The 18,535-nt window shown below is 38.3% G+C and overlaps 1 protein-coding gene across 1 annotated transcript in view; it reads right to left on the bottom strand.

Annotated features, from left to right (window-relative positions):
* Window positions 1–214: 214 nt before the first annotated feature.
* The window catches only part of LOC5574799 (sestrin homolog), a 166,922-nt gene continuing 148,601 nt past the window's right edge, over window positions 215–18,535 (bottom strand). The window contains exons 3-8 of the mRNA XM_021841318.1: window positions 17,329–17,493; window positions 9,215–9,397; window positions 8,930–9,155; window positions 8,539–8,854; window positions 2,914–3,208; window positions 215–2,853 (exon numbers count right to left, since the gene is read on the bottom strand). Of these exons, the coding sequence (XP_021697010.1) occupies window positions 2,767–2,853; window positions 2,914–3,208; window positions 8,539–8,854; window positions 8,930–9,155; window positions 9,215–9,397; window positions 17,329–17,493 (1,272 nt within the window). The 3' untranslated portion in view covers window positions 215–2,766. The remainder of the gene's footprint in view (window positions 2,854–2,913; window positions 3,209–8,538; window positions 8,855–8,929; window positions 9,156–9,214; window positions 9,398–17,328; window positions 17,494–18,535) is intronic.

Raw genomic sequence — 18,535 nt, 5'->3', positions numbered from 1 at the left:
AGTGGGTCTTCGTTGGTGCGGCATCTCCACACTCCCTTCTCAGGCGTTTTTTTGCAGATTTCTCCCTTGTTAAAAATACCCTACTTACACTTTGCGGTATCAAGTAGTTCCTATTAGACGTAAGGACAGCATTAGTGCAATCCTGATGGGTTTGGGATGCTTGGGTAAGGTTTCTCTAACATTTCCTAAAAAAAATGAATATCAAACAGTTAGCTATTTTTGAAGATCTTCACATTTATTCTTATGATGACAACATGAATCGTTATGTAGCGTCGTACTGCAATGCTTTCGCATCTCCGTTGCGTCAGGCGCGTTTCCTTTATCCTCTATTCTCTTAGCTCAGATAAACTTTCCAACGTGATCAACAAAACAATTCCATTCCTCCTCCAGGAACGAGCATAACATAAATGACGAACTACTCATCTGCTGATTTGCTCACGAGCGTGTTTGCATCCTCACTAGTATTGCCAGGCTCCGGAACAGATCCTCCTCTTCCCGTTCGTTCCCACGCAAAATAACAGTAACTCAGTTATTTTATTGTTATAATGTATATTCTATAAAACAATCAATGATCAACAGTAAATTGTATGTTTTGTAGGTGCTTGTGTGCTGTTAGTAGTTCTCATCAGTTCCGATCTACGTACTGTTCATTTATATTTTTTTCTGATTCAAATCTACACTTCTAACATTTAAGGCTTCTTGGGGAAGCGAGTGACTCCTCCGTCAAAGATTATTTCCACTTGATTCTACACATATGTATGCATGTTTGTATGTTATTATAAAGAGATTTTTTTGGCACAAATTCCATCACAAACGAATCACATATTTTGTATAATAGGTGTGTTTCTTCTTCGATTCTCTGCACTTTGCTCTGCATTTTGTCGCTAACTTAGATGATGGGGCTACGATGTCTCACAGAAAGATTTCATCGAAACTAACGGGAACGTTGCTAGAACAGAAAACACCCTTTACTGGTGCGACATTTTACCAATTTTTGGTCCTATCTAAACTTTTTCGAATACAAAAGCAACAATTTTGATTCGAACGAAATAATTTACCGTTTGGTTTGGTATTGAACACAATGTGTTTTGTTTCGAAATTTGATTTGTAATACCGGCTTTACGTTTGCCTTCCTAACTCTTTTTTCTTGTCTTGCATTATAAAAAATCATGGACTAGGTTCGACAGGATCGATCTAATATCAATCGTTTTTGATCTTTTTGCACCGTCAAAGAAGCTTGATGGGGAAATTCTTGAAGATTGGTTTTTGCGCTTTGAGTCGTTGAGCATGAGAGTGGTATACGTAAACAAATGGGAAACTTCGGAAATTTCTCTTACTGAATTGAAGTATTTTTTTTAGCTTTTCTCACATATGAATATACAAACCAATTGTTTGAATCGATCAAATTTGATTTGTCTCCAAAGATTAATTCGAAATAGTAAAGCAATGCGTCTCCAGATTTTCAGGTTTCATTCCATGGAGAACGCATGGTTATTATTACCGTAATGGACTTAATAAACTGAATTCTCATGTTTTATATATAAAAAAACTGGTTTTATCTAAGATATTGATTGAGAAACTCCTTAGGGAATTATCGAAGACCAACTTAAAATCAGGCTTTTGACAAAGATCTTACAAGGAATCAATCAATGATTGCTTCAGCAATTCGCAACCTTTCCTTACAAAAATGTTTTGATAAACTCTGCGCAGGATGCCTGCAAAAATTCTGTAGTTTACGTCCTTCTTAGTGTAAGGTTTTATGTAAAAAGGACGCGGAAGGTGTCAAAAATTGTTGAGAAATCGAAAATAGTGGCTTCGACCTTGTTCAACAAAAGTGTTGCAAAAGTTGCAAAGTGTGGAAATGGAGGAAAGGTTTTGAAATTTCTTGATTGAGAAAAAATTTAGTGATAATAATTTGACAAGCATAGTTTTCTTCCAAATATGCAACGGTTTCTACCCCTCCAACGCTCAACGACTCGCCTTTCCCGTACGTCTATGTAGTTTCTGAACAGCATTATCCGATGGTATTCGTAAAACGTTCACTTGACAGTTAAAGATTAATATAAAAAAGAACATCACTAGAGGGGGTATCGTTAAAAAAAATCATCGACGATAATTTTGACTTCGTACCTGAGCTGAGATCAATTCGGAACGTGAAATACCATCGAACAAGCCGTCTCAATTTTGTTCGGTACCGATACCGATCTTCTTCGCCGCCCGATTTGTTACAAACGCGGGCGGGCGTAAAAGTCGATTTGTGCGACGACGATTGTTTCTCACGTGTATTTGTATCATTTGTTGTTCCTAGCTACAAATTAAAACAAACTACTTATTATATCTCATCCTATGAGGGACGTGTTAAAATTACTTCAATGCCCTGATCGTATGCTTGCTCATATTTTTTTCCGTCTTCTCGCAGTTCTCGGCGGTTTGTTAGTCACACCAGTTGCTTCTTTACCTGATATCTACAAATATATCACCAGATGAATATTCTTTCTCTTACTTCTCGCATAGCTTTCAGCTTCACTTATCGGTATTGTTCCGTGCCATGAGCGAAACAATACCGCCTACCAATTGTTAGAACCTATGACCTACGATTAGATTTGTTTGCGTTTGTTGGTTTGTATGAATTCTCCGTTACCTGACGACAGCTTTAAAATAGAATTACATACCATATTTAATCACTTATAAAATCTACACATTACAAAAAAGGGGGAGGGGTTGCAAGCAACTACTCCCCTCTCCGCCACGTTCCCTATCTCCAAATCATGTCATGTAACGCATAATTTCACGTAGGGCGTAGAGCAGTTCGGCCTGGTTGCGTGCCTCCATGATCATCAGATTCACGTGAACCTAAAAATGCAAAAATCAGTCAATGAACGCCCCAAGTCACACCTCAAACCAGCAACTCACCTTCTCACTGTGCTGCAATTCAACGAGCACACTGTCGTAGTCGGTTTTGGTGATCCGTTCCGGGAAGCAGCAGGCCGTTTTGATGAACATCTTGAGCGCCCGGTCCAGCAGCTGGTTGACCTCGCCGTAGTCGTAGTCGTCGTACCGGATGCCGTACATGCACTGGATGTAGTTCCAGATGGCACGACGGAACTTGGACGTATCGACGTTGGTCCGCCCGGCAATCGTGTAGTACGTAAGGTTGTACGCCAGCCGGAACTTGTCGTCCAGGTAGAAGCCCACGTCGTTGTAGAGACTGGAAAAAGGATGGGAAGGGTTACATATGGGTATAGATGACCTAACATGTATCATTGGGCGAATACAGTTCAAATCATCTGCCAAAAATCCGTTACAAATTGCCAAAGGCTTACGGCAAGGATCGAATAAGCAATATGACTATCGAACTCATTATAAATCAGAGACTATTCGAACATTTTGTTTAGGAGTCTCTCCTCACATAGTTCATCCAGGCATCATTCTTCTCTCCGTAGAAATTCTTCAAGAATATTCGTGTTAAGATTGATAAAGAATTTCTAACAGCAACTCTTCCAGGATTTGTCAGAAAATTCCCGTAGAAATTTTTTAGTCATTATTACTTCATAATTATTTAAAAAAAATCTTTAGTAATTCCATCTGGGATCGCTCATAAAACGACTTCACAGGGTGTTCGGCCATTCGGCCGAATGTGGTTTGGTCGAACGCCAAAACTTAGTATGTTTTGTCAGTCTTGCTTATGAGTTGGGTTCAGTTTATAGTTTGTTTGAAGTTCTTATGTTGTGACAAGACATACAAATGTTTCAAGAAGGAGTGCACTGTATGCTAAAAATGGCTTCTTTGTTTTATTCTATAATGTAGCAAATTCTTTCGAGTTGTTGATCATCAATTAAAAAAAAGTTCTGTAATACTTTAATAATGATTTTTATTTCTTACAATCACATGCGGTTATTTCGAGCTATGTCGTGAAAATGATTGATGTCATAATCAGTGCCGAAAAAAGTTATTTAAGGGACCAGATTTGAGAAATAAGTGATTAAATAGTGACTTCCGGTTCTCGAAAAGGGACTAAAAGTAACTTAAAAATCAAAACGTTATCAATTTTATTACACTGTTTTACGATGAAGAAAGGAATACACTATAGTACCCTGACCTACCCTGCAGTAGTTCAGGTAGTAAATCTAGTTGAGTTTTGCAAATTTGAATTTTTTTATTGTACTTCCAAAATTTTCATCATTTAGATTTTCAATATTTTCAAAATTCCAGAAAGATGCTATGTTACATAACCAAAGTTTTTTATTTTGTATTGTAAATTTTAATAAGAATTTGGTAGGGGAACATAGTCCAACTCGGACCTAGTAACAGTTTTTTGGCCATTTATTTTCAGCACGATGGACGGCATGAAAAGTTTTATGTTTTCTCGGAAGCCTGATTTAGCGCGCGCATTTTTCTCTCAGACAGTTTTGTGATATCTCTTACCAGGACATGACTAGACTTGTTTGAACAAAATTCTCCTAAAGGTCCGAATTGGGCCAACCCTGTTCCAATTCGGACCCCTCATGTTACAATTCGGACCCCTCATGTTCTAATTCGGAGCAGCCTATATCTTATCGTTTTATGCTATGGTAAAAAAATAATTCAATGTGTGAAAAATTCCAATTTAGTTCGAGTCTGAACAAGCTAAAGTAAAATGTGAATTTCATTTAAAAAAAACATGGGTGAAATCCGAACCTTGTTCAAAATTGAATACATTTAACTTTCTCTAACTCGATTTTAAACTGACTATCGTGTATGGAAGATGAAGAGATAAAGAACACATATTTTTTAATTTAATGGGGGTTGTGACTGGAAGTTGAAACGTATATTCTTGGTTGTCGGCTATCTCAGTCTTAATCTGCGAACGTTTTAATTTGTTTTGCCCGACGTTTCGGCCATTTGTTGTGGCCTTTTTCAAGGAAAAAATGATCAATCGTTTTTGTCCTTATGGATTTAGCTGTTCTGCGTTTCGAGGAGATGCTCGAATACACGAAGAACAGCTAAATCAATAAGGAAAAAACGATTGACAATTTTTCCCTTGAAAAAAATTCGCATTGAGAACGGGTTATCGGATTTCTGAAATTCTTCCATTGTTAAATTCCTAAAGTGTTCTAGCGTGTTTGTGTATATAAAGGCCCAGGATATTGAACGTCAGTTTTTATTTTGTACGGGACGTTTGCATGGCGTTTTGTAGGGCGTTTTGCAGCCTATAGAAGGCAAGACAAAATTTGTCGGGACCACTAGTTGAACATAAAAATGTTCGAAAATTTGAATGATGGAAATAAAATTCATGCAATAAACTCTTAATAAAGTGTAACAGTTCCATATAGGATCCTCGGTAAGATCATAGAAGAATCTGGAGGAATCCTAACAAGAAAGTGTTTGAGAAATAGTTTTAGGAATCCTAAGAGAAATTTTATCTGGCATCAGGAGGGAAGAACTCCTGGAAGAAGCCTCTAGGAGAAATCCTTGAAGGAATCCCTAGGAGCAGCCAAGAAGAAATCCCTGGAGAAACTACAGAAAAAAAAATCATGAAAACTCTTTGGAGCATTACTGCAAGTATTTCTGAACGACTTTTGGGATGAAGGCTAAGAACATTCCCCTAGAAGAATTCATACATTATTGCAGGAGGAATTACTTGAAGAATCCCTGAAGTGATCGAAAAATAGTACCTTATAGGATCCTCGGAAAAATCATGGAAAAATCTAGTGGATTTCTGGCTAGAAAATTTGGAAAACATCTGGAAAAAAATAGTTGTTGAAATCTTCCGAGAAATATTATCTGGACTCCAGAGGAAAATACCCGGAAGAATCCTTGCAGAAATGTCCTTTCTCAATGGAAAACCTGGATAAATAAGATTTCTGGTAAAAATATTACAGAATGAATCACTGACAAGATTTCTTAAGAAACTCTTCGGAGCAATCCTTGAAGGAATACTTTTTGCGTAATCCATACGTAGAGCTTTTTCAGATAATTTTGGAAGAAATAATTTGAAGTAATTCATGAAGTCTCATAGTGTATTGTTAAGCAATTTGGCCAATTTCACAAGGAATGAAAAAAAAAATTTCTAATGAATTTGGAAGATGAAGATGTTTGAAGCACTTGCTACAACAATCCTGAAACCAATTTACCTGAAAGAGGCCTCGAAAGATATCACACAAGAGTACACATGAAAATTCATGAGAAATACCCTTGAAACAATTCTTGAGAGAATTTCAGAATAAATCCCGAAGTTGTTCTTAGTAGTATTTGGAAAGTTGTTAGCACAGGGATGAAAATAAAATTATTAACGACTCTTGGAAAATCTTTGTAGGATATCCTAGACCTCTGAATGAATACTTGAATTATTTCCTGGAGGAATCCCTGAAGAAATTCTTATGAAATTCCATGATGAATTTTTTGGAAGAACTGATTAGACCAGTGGGTAATAACCGAGTTTCTGGAGAAATCTTTTTATTAATGCATGAAGAAATACTAAAATTAACTTATAAAAAACTAGGAAGATTCACAAAAAAGTGCAGAAATGCCTGAAGTAGTTCCTGAAAAATCCCAGGGTTTTCCTTGGAAAAAGCTTCTGGGCATACTTCCGGGTGTAATTCCTGAAAAAACCTTAGTGGATGTGAGGAAAAATATCTGAACGAATGTCTGGACAATTCAATGGAAAACTCCTACTCAATACTGGTAACTTTGGAAAAAAATCGTGGTTGAATCCTTGAAATAATTTAAAGGATGCTTCGTCGAATATTGTTTCAAGAAGAATCTTTGAAACAACATATGGTAGGAATCTTACACAAATACGTGGAAAAAATCTTTCAGAGAGCCTTGGAAGTGTTTATGAAGCAATCTGTGAATTATCGGAGAATTTATTGAAAAAATCCTAATAAGCTTATCGGAGCAATTTCTGAAAGGATTATGGAATGCGTAGAGGAATTCCATGCAAAAATGTATCTCTTTTTAATGTATTCGAATCATCTGAGCAGTTTAGTTTTTCCAAAAAAAATATTCCAGATAATAGTTAAGCTGATCCTGGTATTGACTCAAAGATTACTTCAGGGAAGGGTTTTCAAGAATCTACTTTAAAAAAAACCAAGAAATCTTCAGAAGACTTTTCCAGAAACACAAGCAAGGATAATTGGAAGATTTACTCTAGAAATTACTCAAAGAAATTCTTCAGGAATTATTTGAGGAATTTCTGACAAACATATTAGACGAAGATATTGCCAAAAGTATGGAGGATCCAGATGAATGAATTCCACTAGGAATTCCCGAAAAAAAAATCTGATGGCATGCCTGTAGGAATACCCGTAATGTAATTGAAAAAAATATTGTAGCTAGACATTAATCTTACTGGTGAAATCCATGTAGATATATTTGCTTGAAAAATGATTATAAAAATCCTAGGAAGGACTACCTGAAGTATTTTCCGCATAAACCTTGTAGAAAATTCCAAAATAATTCTCAAGCAGCACAGTTTGTTTCAACTCAAGAATAAAAATATCTTTTGAAACTAATCAGAATTGCCAATTGTTGAAAATATAACTAACAATAGCACTGAATAGCAACGCCATAAGCGCGAATACAAATTCATTACTGCGAAATTAGTACACGCCTCTGTACTTGCAAAAATTTTCGCGCAACATATGAGAAACATCATGTAAACAAACAAATTATTGCTAGAACATGCTTCCATTGTTGCATGTTACGTAAGGTGCAACTCAACAATTTTACAACTGGATTGAAATAAACAAACTTCTAGCGTAAACGTAAAAAATCCTCAAGAAACTCCTCAGGGAGTATTAGCAAGTATCTGCTGTAGTAATCTTAGATTGAATTGCACGAGGAAAATGAATTCTAGGAATAATTATTGGAGTGATCAATGGAAGCATTCCTCAAAAAATCGCTAGACGACCCGGAAAAAAATTGTGGATATTACTGGAGGAATCTGTGTAGGATTTTCTTCGCGCCACTCGAATGATTCCAGGTAGTGAAGTAGTTTCTGCAAGGATTAGAAATTCGTAAAATAAATTTTTGTGTTCCGGAATTTATCGTTTTGTCTTAAATTCCGAGCATGACTTATATTCCGAGCAGTGGCGATTTTAAAGATTGAAACTAATATTTTCAATACTTTTTAACATTGAAGAATTGAATTGTACAAGAATTGATGATCCAGTGCAAAAATTTTGAAGATTCAAATGAAAAATCACTGTTAAAAGTTGAATGTTCAGAATATGAGTCATGTTCCGAATTTGAGACAAAACGGTATCTAACTGTTTAACGAAAATATAATTCCGTGTATTCCTTCATAAATTTCAGAAATTGTTCTAGTAATGCTTCAATAAATTCTCCCAGACATATCTTCGAGGATTCGTTTAAGTGTGCTTCTCAGAAATTTCGGAGGAATATTGGCTTCTAGGCCAAGTATAACACCTAATACAAAAAATCAACATATAACAAATCGGTGTTGATACATGGCTTGAATGATTGTATTCCATAAAATTTATGCATAATGTGAAAACCCTGTTTCCTCTGGAAATATTTGGTTAGAACCCAACTCACCGATTGATGAGCGAAAACCCATGGTCATCCCACGAGTAGTCCTGTATCCGGAAGGTCTGCGGAATGTTTTCCGCGCCACGGCGGGCAAAGTCCTGATATGTGAAGTTCGGGTCGTCCACGTAGCGTCCAATCTGCTGCGGCAGCTCCAACGAGGGATCCCTCGGGACCACGGCCGGCAGTTCTGCGGCTTGCAGTTCGACGTTCTTGAACCGATTGCTCAGCTCCGTCTCGGTGCACTCGGTATTGTTCTCCGACAGTTTCTTCATGCGCTGCATCAGCGCATCGACGGTCACCTCGGATTGCGGTGGGATGATTGCTACAAGACAGACGGTTCTACGTTGAACAATATTTCCACCGGAGGACTAGGCGATCCAATAGAGAATATAATTACCTTCCTGTCCGTTCTGATGGTTGTGGTGATTATGAAGATGACGATGTTCGTTTTCAGTCTTTTGGGGTACAACATTGTTGTTTTCGATCCGTTGACTAGATGCGTCCAATTCCTGGGTGAGCCCACAGGAGAATACGAAAGACGACAAGGAATGGAAGTGGGCCAGCAGGACGATCGCGTGCACCACCTCGGAAAGTGACCAACTGTTCTGGCCTTTGGTCAAACGCTGTAATAGAGAAGCGGAATATGATAAGAATAGCTTCAACCCAGAAATACCATCCTTACCTCTATGTGCTCCTTGTTCAGCAGCCACGGACGGTGAGCCAGAATTTTGTTGATGTCACATATGGCACGTAGTTTGGCGGGAATGCAATCCAGCCCATTCAACCAGTTTCGATCTCCACCCTGCATGAGAAATTCCTTCTCGTACAGATTGACCAGGTAGGTACACTTGTGTCTGGAGGCAGCCTGGAAGAATAAGAAGAACGCCATGAGCGTGATTAGATTTGTTGTCTCAGGGAAGGGGTGATGACCCCACGTGCATAAGATCAATAAAATTCCATAATGAACACAGCAGGTTCGAACAATGATAAAAAACAGTCTCTTTTTCATACAGAACAACGAGAAAAAAAGCCGGTGAACAAACAAGATAAAAAATACGCTGTTTACCGATTGTCTGCCTTGTAACGAGAGGCAAATCGCCTCGCAACAAATATAGAAAAGTGCACTTGTTCACGTCGATGACGGTAATGACGGTGAGGTGGTGGGTTCTCCAAATCACCGCTAAGCCAACAATGGAGATGGTCGAGAAACAAAGATATGAGCACCATTAGGGACTGATAGGACGGGATGGTCAGTCCAAATGATAAACACACGTGTAATGCTTCGTAAACTATAACGTCTATAAGTTCATTGTTCAATTTCGTCTAGGTTTCCTTCTATCGCCGCACGATCACAAAGAACACTTCGAATTATTTACTTGTAGCTTATGACGATAAATTACGATGCGCGTGCTAAAATGAGCTTTCTGAACTGCAAGATGGTGATTCGATAACCGGCCAAGTGATCACCAAGTACTAAACATTCCTAATCTGAAATATAGTTCTAGTGCAGGACTAATAAGTCCTTCAATATTTATATATTAAACCCGTGGTGGCCAAAGAGCGGCAGCGGGCCGCACGTGTGGTCTACACAGTTAAAATAATAATGTAATTTTAAGTTGATTTTAATGCACATATTTGGAGCATGAAAATAAACACAATATTAAATCATGCTTTAAATTTACACGGCTTGAATAGAAGGCAGTATACTGTAAATTTAGATTGTACCCCGTTTGGCATAAAGTCGTTTGGCATAAGGTCGTTTGGCATAAAGCCGTATGGCATAAAGTCGTTTGGCATAATGGTCGTTTGGCATAATGGTCATTTGGCATAATGGCCGTTTGGCATAATGATTGACTTGAAATAAATATCGGCATTTTTTAAGTTTTTACCGAGATAAACACCACCGAGCCCACAGCAAAAAAATTTGGTAGGTTCTAAACAAGCGTGATGTTTGTTCAGAGATTATCCGAGCTAAGAATTTCAAAAATTGTTGTGACATTATAGAGCATTACTAAATAAAACTCGTGACGGGTCTCTACATCTCAGAACATAGAGTACCCTTGAGCTTGTTGCGATATACATATTTGAAAACAGTAAATTGGCAAGGAAAGTTGGCAGTTATTCATCAAGGGAACGCTCATAGAATATTTCGCTGTATATCAAGCTCAGTCCCAGTTTGGACGTAACATTCGCTGAAAATTACTTGATAAAAGAATGATTTGTTTTTTGCAAAATATCAAAAGCTCTAATTAAAAGATCTATTAATGCGACTTAATGCAAAAATAGTCTTCATACGAGAGCAGATTATTTTTCGTTTAAAATGTTTCAGACTCTAACGCAAAAAAAATCCTTTCACAGCACAGCCCAATTGAACAACACATCTTTAAAAGAAAAATTTGTGGCAAAACTTTTCAACGGTTCAATATAAATTCTAATTTTGGAAGTGTACATCAAAAACACCGTCTATTATCGAGAAAAGGGAAAATTTGTGATTGAAATAATATATTTTCCAGCATATCTTGTAAGGAGATCACGCGTTTGCCCCAAAAAATATATATTGAATATTGGCAGGTTCTGAAATAATTATAATTCTAAAAACACATCTGGCAAGAATTGATAATAAAAATGGTTTACAATAAGCTTTACTAAATAATAAAATTTATAACAGGTAATAATAAAATTTAGAACAGCAACGATCAATCTTTGCACACAAAAAAAAAAAAAGGAGCATAAGTGGCGCTAGTTCAAGAACCCTACTTTCGTAGAGGGAACTTCTATCTAGGTAACCTTGTGGACCCAATTTTTGCTACTTTTAGCAAGCTTGAACTGGCAAACTCGCGCTCCATGCCCCGCGCATGCGTGCTCGTTAATAAAGCAATCGTTGCTACACTCATTTCTGAGTTAACTACCAGAGATGTATGTGCTGTCACAATCGATGTTTCTGTTGGTGACCTCAACAGGAAATACGTCTATTGTTCGGTATATTTATCACATGATGAATCATCCCCAACGGATGACTTCAAACGAGTTGTCGTAACAAAAGGCCTTCCGCTGATTGTGGGCAGTGATGCCAATGCTCATCACATCATCTGGGGCAGCTCGGATATCAATTTGAGAGGCTCCAGTCTGATGGAATACTTAAGTAGTACAGACCTTGGATTACTTAACATAGGCAATCGCCCAACCTTCATGGTTTCTAATAGAGAAGAAGTGTTAGACCACAGATAACAGATGTTTATGTCCGATTGTAAAACTGTGTAAGACAATTAATGTTGATTTTAAGTGGCAACACAAGTAGCAACATCGTGGTGGCGCTGTTATCGCTAAGTTCCCATGGTGATGTCAGTGGTGAATATGAAACATTTCAAGATACTTATATTCACCACTGATTGCAGCAATCCGTTGTGTGGCGGCGCTAGTGTTTTCAACGTGTTTTAGTTTGAATATTTACACAAGTTTTCAGAAGATTTTTGTTCTAGCATAAACATCTGTTATCTGTGGTTAGACATAACGCTCTGCTCGAATAGAATCAGTCACGAGTTGACGAATTGGCATGTATCAGATGAGGAATCATTATCTGATCATCACTACATCTTCTTTGAACATTCAAATGTAACTGCGCAGACTTTGCGTTTTAGGAATCCCCGGTCAACAAACTGGGAACTCTACATTGAATTGGTTGCGACCAAATTTCATGGATATTCTCCGTCCATTGAAAATCCAAGTGATCTGGATGATGCCGTTGATACTACAACATCCTACATTATGGAAGCTTTTGAAGAAGCATGTCCTCTGCGGTCTGTAAAGACTACAAGAGGGACCCCATGGTGGAATTCCGATCTGACTAGACTCAGGAAACAATGTAGAAGGAGTTGGAACAGACGCGGTTCAGCTGGATCAGAGACGTTCAAGTCAGCTCGCAAGGCTTACAAGAAGGCTCTTCGTTCTGCTGAACGATCCGGCTGGAAAAACCTTTGTACAAATGTTTCCAGTTTGAGTGAAGTCAGTCGGTTGAACAAAATTCTTGCAAAATCTAAGGATTTCCAAGTGAACGAAATTCGCTTACCTAATGGTGACTTTACTTCTTCCGATGAAGAAGTTTTAGAATGTTTATTCAATACACACTTCCCCGGATGTGTGGACATAGCATCTACGGATGAACCAAATGTCTTTTCATGTAGTTACGAGTCTCTGGCCTCGGCTCGCAGTATCGTAACTACTGAATCGATTCAATGGGCACTTAATAGTTTTGCTCCTTTCAAATCTCCAGGAGCGGATGGGATTTATCCTGTTCTGCTCCAAAAGGGATTTGAGTCTATCAAACATGTTTTGAAAAAGCTACTTGTAAGCAGTTTTGCTACCGGGTACATTCCCAAATCCTGGCGTGATATTACTGTAAAGTTTATCCCAAAAGAAGGACGTGCGTCGTATGAGGAAGCGAAGAGTTTTAGACCAATCAGTCTGACCTCTTTTCTTCTGAAATGTCTGGAACGCATTATCGATCATCAAATCCGTGATGTTTATTTGGCAAACATGCCTCTTCATGTGAATCAACATGCTTACCAATCTGGAAAGTCCACTGTGACATTTTTACACAAAGTTGTATACGATATCGAAACAGCATTCGCTCAGAAGCAATCGTGCTTGGGTGTTTTCTTGGATATTGAGGGTGCCTTTGATAACGTGTCTTTCGATGCCATATTGGAAGCCGCACGAAACCATGGGCTACCTACAATGATTACCAATTGGATTCATCAAATGCTCAAAAACCGACATCTCTTCTCGACATTGCGTCAAGCAGCGATTCGAAAATTGAGTGTTTGCGGATTCCCCCAAGGGGGAGTCTTGTCACCACTTTTGTGGAATCTCGTAGCATTGAGGCAACTCAATAATTGCGGTTTTCCAACTTATGGATTTGCCGACGACTATCTAGCTCTGATAGTTGGTATGTGCATAAGCACCCTATTCGACCTGATGCAAAGTGCTCTTCAGGTAGTCGAGAGTTGGTGTCGCCAATATGGCCTTTCGGTTAACCCGAATAAAACATCTATTGTTCTTTTTACGGAAAGACGAAACCGCGATGGAATTCGACCTTTACGTCTTTTTGGCACTGAGATTAATGTGACTGATCAAGTAAAGTATGTCGGAGTCATTCTAGATTCCAAACTTTTATGGACAGCTCACATTGATTTCAGAGTCAAAAAAGCTTGTATGGCCTTCGGTCAATGCCGGCGAACCTTTGGTAAAACTTGGGGCCTCAAACCCAAATATATCAAATGGATTTACACAACAGTTGTTCGACCAATATTGGCATATGGATGTCTTGTGTGGTGGCAAAAGGGCGAAGTGAGAACAATCCAATCAAAATTGGGCCATCTCCAAAGGATGTGCTTGATGGCGATGTCTGGTGCGTTCTCTACAACTCCCACAGCAGCGCTCGAGGCCCTTTTCGACGTTGCGCCACTACACATATATCTTAAACAAGAAGCACTTTCTTGCTCTTACCGTTTATGGGTACTGGATCTACTGGAGAAAAATCCAGTGAATCGTAGATCTACACACACACTTCGTTGTTTCCACTTTTGGTGAATTGGGACAAAATTGTCCTTGCTCCAAGTGATCTCACAATTGCTTGTCACTTTCCTTACAGGACATTTACCAAACAATTCCCTTCACGGGAAGAGTGGACGTCTGGCTATTTGGAAAGAAGTATATCAAACAATATAGTATGTTACACTGATGGCTCCCTTCTTGAAGGTAGAGCTGGTGCAGGAGTATATTCTCGTGAGCTAAGGCTGAATCAGTTTTACTCACTTGGTAGAAACTGCACCGTTTTTCAGGCGGAAATATTTGCTCTTATGTGTGGAGTGCAATCAGCACTTCAACAGCGCGTAATGGGTAAAGTCATATACTTCTGTTCAGATAGTCAGGCTGCTATAAAAGCTCTCGCTTCGGCCAACTCAAGGTCGAAGCTTGTTATCGCATGTCGAACTCAAATTGAGGAACTGAATTCAGTCAACTCTGTAAACCTTGTATGGGTACCTGGCCATTCTTCCATCGCTGGAAATGAATTGGCTGATGAGCTAGCTCGCGATGGAGCATCGCATGACTTCATTGGCCCTGAGCCGGCTATTCCAATTTCGAAGTGCTGGGTGAAGCTTCAGATAAACTCTTGGGCGGCAACTCAGCACAAGCAATATTGGAATAGTTTGGAGTCGTGTCGTCAAACAAAATTGTATATTACTGAGCCATCTCCAAAGGTGGCGAAGTATTTAACAAATCTGTCAAAGCAGAATTGCAGTCTCTTGGTCAGAGCGTTGACAGGCCACTGCCGACTCAACTATCACATGGCAAATATTCAGCGTGCTGACTCCGATTATGGAACTTCGTATCACCTGATATGTAACTGTCCAGTTTTTGCGCAAATGCGATTCCAATTACTTGGTAAACACTTATTAAGTGAAACTGAATACAGAAGCCTGAATCTTCAGGACATCCTGTTATTCTTAACCCGCTGTGGTAATGAGCTATAGGCTCTCTTTACGCTCATACGTTTTGCAGTGCCCTTTTTAGGGCGCTGTTCGAACCCATTGTGGTATGGAGCTACATGCTCTCATTTCGCTTATGCGATCTTCCCTCTTCAAGGGACCCCACTCCTATTTCCTCCCATCTTTCCCTTCCCTTTCCTCTCCCATCGGGTAGATGATGAAATAGGCTCAAATATGGCGATGGCACAAATCTCCCAACTGGTGGGGAACGTGCCTTTGGAGCCGGCCTTCTGATACCTGAAGCTTTACTAAATAATAAAATTTATAACAGTATAAACATAAAGAACAGCCTATTTTTAAAAGAAGGCAAAATTTACAATTAAACCAATACAAGAATTGACGCCAAAAATTATTGCGGCAATGACTGGTTCCCCCGAAAAGTGGTGACGAGAAAGAACGATAAACAGTCAAAGAAGGAAGTATTCTGTCATTCTCGGCTATACACATGTTGGCAAAAATGCTGAAGACGGTAAAACTCGAAAGAACAGCCAATTAAATAAAGAAGGGTGCATATTAGATGGTCAGTACGTTCACCCCCCTGAAATGTATGTAGTTACGACAATTATGGGTGCTAAAAATTTTCCGGGAGAGTGGGCTAGTCGAGGAAACGGGATATTCGGGAAATGGCATTCAGGGAAACGACATTCGGGGAAAAGTAGCACAACCCATCAAAGTAACTGCAGTAATCGATTTCTCTTTTCGCTGATAATTTGAGCAGATCAATGTTATCGATTGCCGCCCTTATGTCAGTTGTATACAAAAATACTTAAAAAATATAGCTCCAAAGAACAGCCTATGCATAATAGAAGGAGAAATTTATTTAAATTTAAAATCAACAGTTTTCATACCTATAACAATGGTTACATCATATTTAGGAAAAAAATAGAACAATTAATAGAAGGGTAAATTTGTGCTAAATATATAAAAATCTTCAGTGCAAAAATTTGTTCCAATAGCGAAACTCAAAAGAAGAATTAATATATGAAAGAAGGGTAATTTCTGGATAAATAATAAAATACTATTGGCAATAACTTTCCTAATATGCTTACATTTATTCAAGAGCGAATGATTGTTGATTAGAGTGCCATTTTGTATCAATTGACTCCAAAAAACAAGCCTCGTGTCATCAGAAAGATTCAATAGAAACGTAAAAACGAAAATTGAGAAATTCTTGGTTTCAGACTCATTATGCCAAACGACTATTATGCCAAACAACCATTATGCCAAACGACTTTATGCCAAATGACCATTATGCCAAACGACTTTATGCCAAACGGTCTTATGCCAAACGACTTTATGCCAAATGACCTACCACCGTAAATTTACACGTTATTGAATTTTTGCTGGACAGCAGTGTATCGTCTGTTGATCCCTTTCCATTTGTTCCCACTTCTCCGGCTATCAGATTCTGGGACAGAAAGTAAACACAAAAAATTTTGGCGGTGAATTATTCTGAAAGTTTTTATTTTTGATCGTTATGTTCACTTTTTGATACGCAAAATATTTGAGCCGTAAATCGAACACATACTAATCGAAGTGGGTATCCGGTTCAATGTTTGTTTGAGGCCCATCTGTCTTAATTCAAATTTGATGATTGCTGGTGATTCGGTGGTGCACTGCTTTCACTGCCATGGCTTTCTGAAAGTTAATATAAGTCCACAATAACTGATAAGTCCACAATAATTGATCTTCCACGGATTCATCTTACCTGCACTACTAATTACTACTAATTACTAAATACTCAGAACTAATTCACTTAGGTTTGATCTCCATTGATAACTAATTGAACTCCTAAACTGGTCAAATAATCGTGCAAAATCCGATGACCTAAATAGCAATCAACAACAAACCGGACATATTAATTTTCTGCTAATGTGTGATCCTTTATTTTAACACGTCGATTGAAAACTAAATGTTTATCAATCGGAAAACGTATTCATATTACTTTATTTTTAAGCTCAGCATTGAAAATTCAAGGTGCAGTAAAATGAAAATTGTGTGTTATTTCATGCTCCAAACATGTGCATTAATTTCAATCCGTTTTTAAATCAAATTTCGTTATCAAGTATTGTAAATTTACACCTTTGACGATTTACATGCCGTTAAAATTTAAATATTTTTTGCTGTGTATCTGGTATGCAATACACTACCTTGGTATTTTGCAGCAATTTTATTCTGCTCGGGTATAGGCACATTATTAGTAAAAATTCTTCATTACGTTTTCTTTAGAAAGCAAACCCAAACTCACCATGATGGCAATGTAGGTTCGGTACTCGAACGGTAGCGGTCCATCGCAGTTCATCACAAAGTTCTGCGTGTTGAGATAGTGATCCAAATAGCGCGGATGATACGCTATCACCTTTGTGACATGGTCCATTTCGGGGTTGTCCATCAGGGAGTTTTTTGAACCGTACTGCAAGTGCAAAGAAGAACGAGAAAAGTGGGGTGGTTATTTTATTTGTCCTACTATCAGCTTATAATACTGAATATAAAATGCTTGGTACATTGTATGAAATCGAAACGGAACAGTGACGGTTTTGTTGGGGTCGCGTTCGCTCCGTGGGTGATAATAATTCTAGCACAATCAACAGAGAGACACTACACTGCGCGCTGGCAGGAGAAACGTGCGGACAGTCACAAGTCCTCGCGGCACACGGTTTCAACGCTTAAGGTGAAATTGGACAGAAGCCATAACTCAAACTTGCTTTTGAACAAATCTAGAGAACCAGATTTCTGGTAAAGTTGAAAATTTGGTCGATTATTCACATTCAGCGAGGGATTGATCAAATTTTCAGTTTGAGCGGATATCTGGTTCTCTAGGTTTGTGCTCTTGAAAATTTGAGGCATGGCTTCGAATCATCTTCACCTTAATGGAAGTATAAGGTACGAGACGGCGTGAAAAAGAATGATTAATCCGAGCCGCGGTGCGATTAGGGAGAGATTGTGTACGCTGAATGGGCAATTTGTGCTATAATTTCAGAAATAAAAACGATTCCGTTTGACCTCATTTGCGTGTGCCGATGACGCGCTGGATGATGCAATCAAATTGTCATATTATTTTTGTTTGTGAGTGAAGATGATTCGAAGATTGTGGGAAGGAAAAGTACATAGTTCAATTGAGCACTGCATGTGGTAAGTACAGCGCTGGTCCGTATATATGCAATATTTTTAATTTTGTTGGTAAACTTTGGAAGGCTAATTCTATGTTCTTAATCCCTTTACCGGCAGCATTACTTTAACTCAAAATATATTCAAATTGTGATTGTATATGTTATTATATGTTAATTGCAAAATTTCTCAAAAAAAACTCTACTATTTTCAGAATCTTTTTCGTTATGATCATTGGTCACTTGATTTTGGAGATATTCCGATGTTCATTGTAAAAATTTCTTCAATCTGTGATGTTTGATTCAAGAGTTCAAAATAAATGTGGATTCTTAATCTGACACATGCCA

The sequence above is a fragment of the Aedes aegypti genome, chromosome 2 (genome assembly GCF_002204515.2).
Source record: "Aedes aegypti strain LVP_AGWG chromosome 2, AaegL5.0 Primary Assembly, whole genome shotgun sequence".
In the NCBI taxonomy this organism is placed as follows: domain Eukaryota; kingdom Metazoa; phylum Arthropoda; class Insecta; order Diptera; family Culicidae; genus Aedes; species Aedes aegypti.
The sequence above is the reverse complement of the archived record's forward strand: the minus strand, read 5'-3'. Positions and strand labels throughout refer to the sequence as shown.